The following is an 11,009-nucleotide window of genomic DNA, read 5'->3' as shown; positions in this document are numbered from 1 at the left end:
TTTCTCAGAACTTTAAAACCCATGCCTTCTATTGTCAAAGATTCAAATCTCTTGGTTTGTTACTAGAAAAGTTGAAAAGCTGTATTTTTTGTTTTCTATGTCTGGGTGTTTACCTGAATTCATGTGAGCCAAGTGCACGCAGTGCCTTGTAGTGGGGGGAAAGGAGCCAGCAGGTTCTTGCACTAGTGCCAGCAACTGACAGGCCACAGGGCTCCTGCCAGGCCATCTCTCTGGTACTCCCCATCCCCCACCCCCACCCCCATCCCAGTTCCTCTCACTACCATGCACCGCACGGTCTTCCATCTCAACACCTAATTAGCTTTTAGTTAACCAATCAGATTTATGTATCAACAAAATCACAAATTTACAAGATACCAATACAATAATCCCAGAGCCAATTGAATATTATAAAAGTTTTATCCCAATATTTCTAACCTTGTGAAATCATAGCTACTTGTGGCTGGTAATTGCCACACGTATAATCTGCAGCCATCTTCCTCCCACTCCTCTGAGACTCACTCTGTGTCTCTTCAACTCTTAGCTCTGCCTCCATTTTTCCTGTCCAGTCACAGACCTCCTCTGCATTCTTGTAATTGGACAGGGAAAATCCTGCGACAGTGCCCATGGAGGCCAGAAGAGGGCATCAGATCCCCTGGAACTGGCATAACAGATGGTCATTAGCCACCATGTGGGTGCTGGGAACCAAACCCAGGTCCCCTAGAAGAGAAACCATGCTCTTAATGACTAAGCCATCTTTCCTGCTCCATTATTTACACTTTATATGTAAAGTTAAAATCAAAAATTTTTTATTAAAGGAATTATGTTATGAGACCAGTTCTTTCCCACACTTTAGTTGACAATAATACCTGGTTTGGGTCAACATTATTCCCCTCCCCCCGAGACAGGGTTTCTCTGTGTAGCTCTTGCTGTCCTGGGACTCACTCTGTTGACCAGGCTGGCCTCGAACTCAGAAATCTGCCTGTCTCTGCCTCTCAAATGCTGGGATTAAAGGCATGCACCACCACTGCCAGGCATGGGTCAACATTCTTAATAGTTAACTGTGGTATCTTTTTTCCTTTTGTTTTTCACAGATCGGGTCTTGCTGTTAGCCCAGGTTGGCCTTGAGCCCTTTATATAAACCATGATGGAATTGATTCTTCTGCCCTAGCCACCTCAAAAGTCTTTACACTTGTGACTAATTTCATCTCAGTGGTCTTCAGTACTTTACCCTGACTATAAAAGCAGAGAGATCTAATGTAAAGGTGGTAAACCATTGTGTGCATTAGAACAGCAAAGAATAAAGGTTCTGTACTATACAGTTGATTGGACTGTAAACATACATTGTTTCATGGCGCTCTTGAAGGTCAGAAGTCTTACTCACTGGTCTTCTATTGCTGGGAAGGATACCATGACCATGGTAAATCTTAGAAAAGAAAGTATGTACATGGGGACTTGCTTACCGTCTCAGTCACTGTTCTATTGCCATGAAGAAACATCATGACCAAGGCAACTTTTAGAAAAGAAAGCATTTCATTAGGCACTTGCTTACAGTTTCAGAGGATCAGCCATTATCCTCAGGGCAGGAAGCATTGGCAGCATGTGTGGTGCTGGAGCAGTAGATGAGATTACATCCTGATCTGTAGGAAGAGTGAGAATGGCCCTGGTGTGGGCTTTCAGAGCCCATCCTCAGTGACACACTTCCTCCCACAAGGCTACACCTCCTAATCCCTCTCAAATAGTCCCATTCCCTGATGAGTAAGCATCAAATAGATGAGCCTATGGGGGCCATTTGTATTCAAATCCCACTTGTACAGAGAGTCAGTTCCTTATGATCGTGGTGGGGAGCATAATGATGTACATGATGCTGGAGCAGTAACTGAGGTCTACATCCTGATCCACAGGCCACGAGAACCTGAGCCTTGCATGGACTTTGGAAACCTGAAAGCCCTTCTCAGTGACACACTTCTTCCAGTGAGGTCACACCTACTCCATCAAGGCCACATGCCTAATCCTAATTTTTTTCAAACAGTTCCACTCATCTGTGACTAAGAACTCAAATATATGAGCCTATGGGGACCATTCTTACTCAACCACCACATTCCAAAGTCTTTTCTGGGACTCAAGGGAATCTCTTAACTGTGAGTCAAAATCAAGACGCAGATAACATACTTCCAACATAAAATGACCCAGACTGCACCTTATCATATCAAAGGGAGAAAAAGGATCATACTGAGGAAATACTGGGCCAAAGCAAGACTGAAGCCCAGAAGGGCAAACGTGCACCTCGTGTTTCATGTCAAACCACCCTGCAGACCTCCAGCGTCCCTCGGCTCACTGACGGGCGCACGTCTCCCTTGAGCTGGTTCCATGCCCCGCCCTTAGCTTTGCCTATCAGACAGCACCTCAAACACAATCCAGAGTTCATCTTCCCAGCTTCAAAAAAGTCCTCCCTGGACACGCATGGACATCCCCAATATACACTTGATCTCAAGGGCTTTCCTTAGCCACAGCCAGAGATTCCACAACCCCTTTCTTGTATCCCTGACTCTAAAGGTAGGACCACGTGGCTGCAGCTTCCAAGCTTTGCTGTTTGCTGGGGCTCCAGCAAGGATACACCTACTCCAACATCTATGCCACACCGTGTAACTTAAATAGTTTCACTCCTGGTGACTAAGTATTGGGAGGTAGTCTTCCTCAAACCACCACAGTGTGGCAGAGCGTTTGAGGCTCGGGGCTTCTGGTGACAGCTGTCAGGATGTTCCCGGCAACTATGGTCATGGAAGGCTCGGCTAGTAGGCTAGATGGTTGCTTCTATTACTGCTAGCTAAAGGCCCTGGCCTTAGGGCAGCTCACAAAGGAGTTTCTTCCAAACTACAGGATCCAACAGAAAGACAGACCCTTACCATGAAGGTCAGCCATTAGGTCTGCCATGTTTGCTTTGTCATCTCCACAGACTCTGATCTGGTATAAGAGGACTACACAGGAATTACTGGGGCCATCTTGCATGTGATTCTCACACCTACTGGCACCAGCTGATGTCTACCTGGCTAGATACCAAGTTCAAAAATCTCTTATGCTGGACCACAGCACATGAACAAGTTATGTTCTGATTTTAACATGCCATTTTGCTTGATTTTTTGTTTTTGTTTTTTGTTATTTTTTTTACAATAGAAAATAACTAATAAGCAAAGGATACAACTCAGTATAGATTAATTGCCCATGATGATCAAGGCCCTGGTTCAACCCCCAGCACTGCATGCATATTTACAGGAAGTTCCTGTGTTCAAGGCTAGCCTACGCTAAAATAATAAGACTCTGTCTCAAGAATCCAAGGAAGGAAATGACCCATATCCTGACATAACCTCTTTTTCTTCTCAGTCGGCCAGGTAAAATTTGATCCGCCTTTAAGGAAGGAGACAGAGCCACATCACGAACTTGTAAGTGCCATGGTCTTGGAACGTTAGCCTCTGAACACAGATCTTAAGTTTGCCTTTGTGATACATTGGTATGGACTAGCTAGGACTTAATAATTTCATATTTGGAAAAAAAATGGTAACTCTAAATACTGAATAAATAAATCTGTGTTGCTGAAAATGAGTATTTTTAAAATTACTTGAAGAGATAAGTTTCATCATTCTCTGATTAACTGTTTTAAATGCTGGCTTTTTACCTTTGTTTTAATTTGTGTTTGGTTTTGAGGTGCTTCTTTTGTATCCGCTAGGGAAAGTGCCATGGTCTCTAAACATCCCAGTGTGTAGAGCACTGACACTCAGACAGAGCAGGCATGGAGAGTAATAGAACACTTGGCAGTGTGCAAAGGCTCATGAGGCTCCGGGGGGCAGGGGGGTCCTGCGTGCTACTGTCTAACTACAGTGCTCTGGCCCAGTCTTGGAGACAGAGTGCTCTGCAAATATTTGAGACATTAATATTTTATAGAAGAATAAAGATGAGATTTAAAAATGATTTTAATAAAATTGCCACAAATTATTAGTATGATGGGTTTTCCTTTCCCATTTGATAAATTAGAAGAAAAGCATGGTTAATACATACTGTAAGAGCTTTCTTATGAAGTTTAAATGCGTATTTTCACCACTTGACTGGCACAAAGAAAGATACCAGCTTGTTTTGTGATTTCATTGTACTAGCCTGAAGGAAGGGAATGTTAAAATCTTAAAATGATTAGATTTTTACATTAAAAAAAAGCCTGCCATTCTTGTAGAAGGATGCAGATTAGGAATTACAAGTAGTCATAATATTTGTGATTGCTAATTGTGTTTTGTTAAGGCAGTCTGTAGAGTGGATCTGTCCTAACTTAATAACTGTGTTCTCAAGCAGTTGTTGAGATGTTGCTTGTGTGCAAGCCACTTGCTATCATTTGATTTTGCATTTGCCTTAATAAAATGATGTTAGCAGGACCCAGCTCCCTTGTGAAAGTTGTCCTTGTGTGTTGTGGCTGTCAGTCTAATTGTCAATAACCTGGGTTTCTTGGTCTCTGCTAAACAGCCCGACAGTGATGGTTTTTTCGACAGTTCAGAAGAAATATACTACACTGCAAGATCTAATCTGGTATTTCTCATCTTCTGATTTTCTTGTCAGCACTGATGTAGTCTTAACTCTCTTTAGCTCAGACATTGTGACCAGTTCTATTGTTTTATAAACTAAAACTTGTCAATTAGCAAGCGTCCATATATACTAAAAGATATAGATACCTTTTCCCATTACAAGTCAGATCTACTCAAATGTAAAATTGCAGCAATAAACAATTTTTTTCTTTTATGAAAAAAACATTAGTGTTTAAATTTCTTACCAAATGTAAAGGTTTTTTTCTTTTAGAAACACCATTTCCCCATAAAAAATGTCCAATTTTAGTAATATATCTTGTTTCAATGGATGATAAACCATTGATTGATATATATATATATGCATTTATATATATATGCATTTATATATATATCTTGCTTTATATACACTAGCACTGTTATATGTTTTATATTAATATATTTTGTATATATTATATATATTGCATGCATCATGTATAATTTGAATAAGTAATTTATCCCTAAGTTAATGGTGGAATAAGATGAAAATTTGAATTTGTTAGCATTATACAATGTCTCCTTTTCTCTCAGGGATGCTGTCATCCCTAAAGCTATATATATAGTAAGGCTGTCTTCCCATTTCATAGGAAACCTTCACCTAGTACACATTAGGTAGCTAGTGCTTTCTAAACTACTAAGTGGTTCTTTCCATCTCTCCATTCATATGGCTGGCCAGAACCCCTTTACCCCAACATTTTCTCCCAGATTCTGCTGTTCTGCCTCTCGAATGGGAGTTTTTTTTTTCTCTTCCTCTCCATCTTGATAGGATATCTCTTTGAGTTCTGGTTAGTCTAAATATTTATATAAGCACTGAAATCCACATCTTATTTATAAAACAAAAGATTTAGACATCATCCTTTTGCAGAGAAAAGTTCTATCTCATCGGATAAAGCAATACTTAGATATAAATTCTTAGCTGTGCAAAAACCATAAGCTCTATTACCAAATATGGCCAGCTGTCAACTGCTGACCAGTGGAGCAGACACAGTGGGTGTCATGGAGGTCAGGAAGCTGTCTTGGACCAGTGTGACCTAATTGGCTGGTATCAGTGTCATACAAGATCCATTGTGGACTCTGAAGGAAGGAAAGAGATAGCTGTGCCTGTGTCTTGGGAGTCAGTGTCACAGAGCACACTTATAAGAGGTAGTTGAAAAACATCTGAAATTAAGACACTGTGAACACTGCTGCTAGAAATGAGAGATAACTAAAAGAGTCGGAGCTGACTCCTCAAAGAGGAAACGATGGTGTTGTGAAGTTCCATGTATTGCCTACAGTTAGTGTCTTGGGGGTAGGGGCAGTGCAGCTGGGTCTGGTGGCTCATGCCTATAATTTCAGCACTTGGGAGGCTAAGACAGAAAGGTGATGGTGAGTTCAAGGTCAACCTGAACTACGTAGTGAATCCTAGGGTGTCCTGAACCTCAGAATGAGAGCCTGTAATAAAGAATGTAAAAACTGGCTATCATACAGAGGCAGCATTAGCGGTCGGGAGGAGGCTGTGAAAAAGCCAAGTGGGTGAACATTGTGACTCCAACGCAGGAAACACAGGTAATCAAAGGCTTCTTAAAGCAAGAGGAGTGGTGGCGCACGCCTTTAATCCCAGCACTTGGGAGGCAGAGGCAGGCGGATTTCTGAGTTCGAGGACAGCCTGGTCTACAGAGTGAGTTCCAGGACAGCCAGGGCTACAAGAAACCCTATCTCGAAAAACCAAACCAAACCAAGACTAAAAAACAAAAACAAAAACAAAAAAAAAAAAAAAAGCAAGAGGAGTGAGAGGATATGCAGATTAGAATGACATTCGGTGACTGTCACAAAGTAAACAGGCCACAGGCTCAGAAGTTGAAGCCAACCTTACTATTTACTAATACCCTTGCCTTAGTCAGGGTTTCTATTCCTGCACAAATATGACCAAGAAGCAAGTTGGGAGGAAAGGGTTTATTCAGCTTACATTTCCATACTGCTTTTGATCACCAAAGGATGCAGGACTGGAACTCAAGCAGGTCAGAAAGCAGGAGCTGATGCAGAAGCCATGGAGGGATATTCTTTACTGGCTTGCTTCCCCTGGCTTGGTCAGCCTGCTTTCTTATAGAATCCAAGACTACCAGCCCAGAGATGGTCCCACCCACAAGGGGCCTCTCCCCCTTGATTACTAATTGAGGAAATGCCCCACAGCTGGATCTCATGGGGGCATTTCCCCAACTAAAGCTCCTTTCTCTGTGATAACTCCAGCTGTGTCAATTTGACACAAAGCTAGCCAGTACACCCTCATGCAGAATGGGTGACAGTAAGAGCAAAAATATCAGACATTAGAATAGAAACATATTTGACCATGTGGAATGAGTCCCAAACCTGACTGAGTTACCCACGTCCTGCCTCCTTTCCCTAGATGTGCTGAGGCCCCTGTGCTGTCCCTGTCCTGGAGTCAGGAGCATCCTATGATGCAGGGGAGGATGCATGACAGAGAAGGGCACTGGGGCCTGTAACCTCCAGCTGTGGAAGAAGGACAGATGAGACACTGTTAGACTCTATAATATAGAGTCAGCTGTAAGAACCCGTTCCTAGTGATAACAAAAAAACTACCATTTAAGTTGACAGTTTTACATGTCATGTGTTATTTTAAACACTAAGTATGGTATTCCCATCAGCAATGTAGAATATGTATCTAACAGAGGCCCAATGATTACATTACCTACTGATGTCACCGTCATCTTGGCACCTGCCTCAGTCTCCCAGATGTTCAGATTGTAGGTCTGTTCTACTGCGCCCAGCTAAAGCCCCATGTTAATTGTCAGGAGAGGACATAAAGAAGAAGAATCCACTCACCGCCCTTGAGGAAGGATCAGCATGAAAGTCATGTTCTTCAGATCTGTCCCCTCAGTCTTTGCCAGTCAGTGGCATCACTCATCAAACCACACCTAACTCAGCCTGCTTCTGACTTCCAAAGGAATTCATTTTGTATTCTCTCGGATTTGTTCCCAGTTTATTTCCACACATAATCATCCATATTAAAAAGGATTTATATTAACCATTTTTACCCCTGCCATAATTTTCTCATTTTTATGAGGAAATATTATGAAAAAAAATCTCTCCTGCTCTTTTTCTCGTCTGTCCGTCATTCCATCCGCCTGTCTGTCTGTCCGTCCATCCGTCCGTCTGTCTGTCTGTCTGTCTCTGTGTCCGGTGGTCTCAGACCTGTGACTTCCTGCTGTTTTCTCATCTGGTATAGACTGCAGTCTTCCAGAGTGACATAACATAAAGAAACTACATACTTCTTGAGTATGTAATGTCCTTCCTTGCCAGTGTTTCACAGTGAGCTCTTTGTTCTTTCTTAGATCTTACTATTTTCTTAGAATTGTCACCCTAGATTTAGAATAGTCTCCCATCCCCCTCAGTGAAAGAAACCTGTGAGATCAGAAGGTTTCACCATAAAGTTGCTGATACCCTTGGCTGGCTTTCTTGGATTGTTCTTTGAGTCTCAAGTGAACCTTTCTGAGCTTACTGTATGTTTTCAGTCCATTGTTCCTGCTTTGGCATTGCAGTATAATTAAACATTATCATTTATTAATTGTTTAATGCTGCTAAATTTTTTGATGCCTGCATGTTCAAGTGCATTCTGATTAACTTGTCCAAGAGCCAGATGATGCCATCATCTTGGTTATGTTGAGTGTTTCCTAAACATAATCTTGGTAGCATTTTCCCAATGTAGAATGGCTTCTAAATACTATTTTAAACTTCGTAGTGTATGATGTGGGGGGAGGGGAATACTGTGTTGAGGGTGGAGATGAGAAGACAACCTTTAAGCATCATTTCTCCTCCCTTGCCACCCTGGTAGCCTCTTTCTGTTTTAGCTTTGCTTGCTGGATTGCTCATCAGACTTGGTGATTACATACTCCACAACTTGCATACTCCATTGGCCTGAATGCACATACGTCTGTCTATGCTTGGTGTTTTCTTATCCCTTTAGTTATTTTAAATCCTGGCCTTGATAGATTGTCATTTTCTGGTTATTACTGTCACCTGCTCTCGATTGTCATCTCTTAGCTAAGAGGCCATTCCTATACATCAACAGAAGCCATATCCCTCTGCACTCATGCATACTTGTGAAGCTGTTCTTTAGTAAAATTTATTAGATTGTACTGACTGAAGCTGTTACCTCTATAGTTCCAGTGCTTGGTTATCTGTCCCTGAAGACAAGTTTAAACCTAGAAGCGCCCATAGAGAGGAGTACACTGTTGGCTGAATTCTAGTCCATAAAGTTTAAATTCATGACCACTAAAAGTCAAAGTGATGCAGTTGTTGCAAGCTTGTGACGTGGTAATTAGAATATGTCACAATTTTAAAGAGAACAGTCCTTTCCCACTAGAATTCCATTTGTACCACTGTGACGGTCAACTAATCTTTTCCACTTAGGATGTGTTGTCTTTGCTGTCACTGGTAAGAACGGTTACATCTGAACCTGAACATTGAAAGGGACAAAGTTTGAGCCTTGTCTAAATCAGTCTTTTGATTTTCACAGATTTTTTTTGGAAAGGTCTTGAAGTTAATTTTAAAGTACAGTGTGTTATGTGCAATTGTATCGTAATACTAGACTTAACAGATTCCAGACTAGAGCTGTCTGTGGTTCTGCATATCTGTGCACTGGGGAAGTGTTCCTGTTTCCAGGAACTGAAACAGGTGACATTTGAACAAGTGATTGTTACTCAGAGCACAGTTTGTGTGTCAGGTGCTGGGTTACAGGTTTGCCTTTTTTGCTGTGTCTAAGGAGTTCATGGCCTGGCTGCTTTAAGAGACTTGTAGACAGATTAAAATTCAGTGTACATGCTACAGAAGATCTGTGGTAACTGTGGAAACATAAGAGCTATCTCTGACTTTGGGAGATTCTTCCAAGGGGACCTCTGTCTAGTCATGTGTCTGATGTTCCCTTGTCAACAAAAGCCCTTCCTGCTGTGTTTTAATAGAAGATCCCTTTTAGCAGTCATTGGAGTACAGTGGCTTCTTTAAGAGGGGAAAGGCAGTTTGGTTCTTACATGGTTGATGGATAGTACATGTTCCTCAAGAAGGTGTTTGAGTAGAGCCTGTATATTGCTCATTCTTCTGAATATTAATTCTTAGCTCTCTTCAGACTGCACTATTCAGTCAAAATGTTTTTGTAGGCAAGGAACTCTCAATATTCATTTAAACTTCACTGTTTTAACCTTAAAAGTCTTCATTAAACCTCCTTTAGTGCAGTGTTTGGGCTTGTACTAGTTCACTGCATACCTCACTTCTGCAGTAGTGCCCAGCTTTATGTCTTTAAAACATTAATTAATCACTTGCATGAAGAAGCAATAGAAATATGTGAATGTGTATATATACACACACGGCCATTCTAGATGCCACACACAAGTCAAACCAAGATGGGTTTTGTTGATTATTCTGTTTGTTTGTTTGTTTGTTTGTTTTGCTTCGTTGTAGCTTGAAAATGCTTTATTTGAGCTTTTTTCTTTCTACATGCTAATTTTTACAAATACTAATTACAATAGATAGCAACAGCCATAAATAAAACTTTTAGATGTCTTTTGGAAAAATTCCCAGAAAAATATTCAAATAATCAAGATACCATATCTTGTATTGTTGGAAATGCCACCTTGTCTTCTTTTTAAGAGTATATAGCAATACAGATTTATTTGGGGCTTGGGGATTTTCTTTTTTAAAAAATAATATATATTAGCATGTAGTGATTGCTAGACTGCTGTGCTAAATATTTTGCTTTATGCCACTAGGATCTACAGTTAGAGTATGGACAAGGACACCAAAGTCATGACTTTTTAGGTGGAAACAAGTAAGTAAGTTCTTGTGAAACTTAAATTCGACATAATTGTCTTCAATATTATATTTTATATTTCATATTTAAGGTAGTAAATTGTATTGAGCCAGTAGATGCTGTGCATTGTGCCCTTGACCTTCCCATAGTCTTCTCACTGGTCAGTAATTGTCATCAGGGAAGAGCAGCCTAAACAGTCCATCTTGGCCCTGCCTGCAGATCTTTCTTGTTACAGTATCCCCAGCTGTGATGAGTCTGTACCTCAGCAGTTGGTTTCTCTCTAGAGTGGGCCTGTTTACCCTCTGAAAAACTTGCTTGATGCATCTCTCAGACATGCTGGCCACTAAGAGCAGCTAAAATTATTTAAAATCATTCACCCTGCTTAGAAACCCATGTTTTAACTTTAGCTGTGCTGGTTTTTTAAAGAACACTAGTAAAATAAAATAAAATGCTAGTAAAATAAATAAAAATAGACATGCATTCATGAAAGCTATTTCATGAGAAAAGTAGATTAAACAGCTTGTTAACGACTGCTCTGTCCCAGGCGCCATGGTGGTGAGAGCGTGATATAGTTAGTTTACAGGCTAGTGTGAGCTCCTCATCTGCCAGGG

At 41.0% G+C, this 11,009-nt stretch overlaps 1 protein-coding gene across 5 annotated transcripts in view; it reads left to right on the top strand.

Moving 5' to 3' along the window:
- The window catches only part of Map4k3 (mitogen-activated protein kinase kinase kinase kinase 3), a 144,099-nt gene that overhangs the window by 92,702 nt on the left and 40,388 nt on the right, over nucleotides 1–11,009 (top strand). For 3 of the 5 annotated variants that reach the window (XM_021217728.2, XM_029531468.1, XM_029531467.1), the window contains exons 14-16: nucleotides 3,379–3,437; nucleotides 4,504–4,566; nucleotides 10,358–10,416. In XM_021217728.2, the coding sequence (XP_021073387.1) occupies nucleotides 3,379–3,437; nucleotides 4,504–4,566; nucleotides 10,358–10,416 (181 nt within the window). The remainder of the gene's footprint in view (nucleotides 1–3,378; nucleotides 3,438–4,503; nucleotides 4,567–10,357; nucleotides 10,417–11,009) is intronic. The other 2 variants (XM_021217729.2, XM_029531469.1) reach the window with 1 other exon arrangement.

This window comes from Mus pahari, chromosome 18, assembly GCF_900095145.1.
Source record: "Mus pahari chromosome 18, PAHARI_EIJ_v1.1, whole genome shotgun sequence".
NCBI lineage: Eukaryota > Metazoa > Chordata > Mammalia > Rodentia > Muridae > Mus > Mus pahari.
The sequence above is the reverse complement of the archived record's forward strand: the minus strand, read 5'-3'. Positions and strand labels throughout refer to the sequence as shown.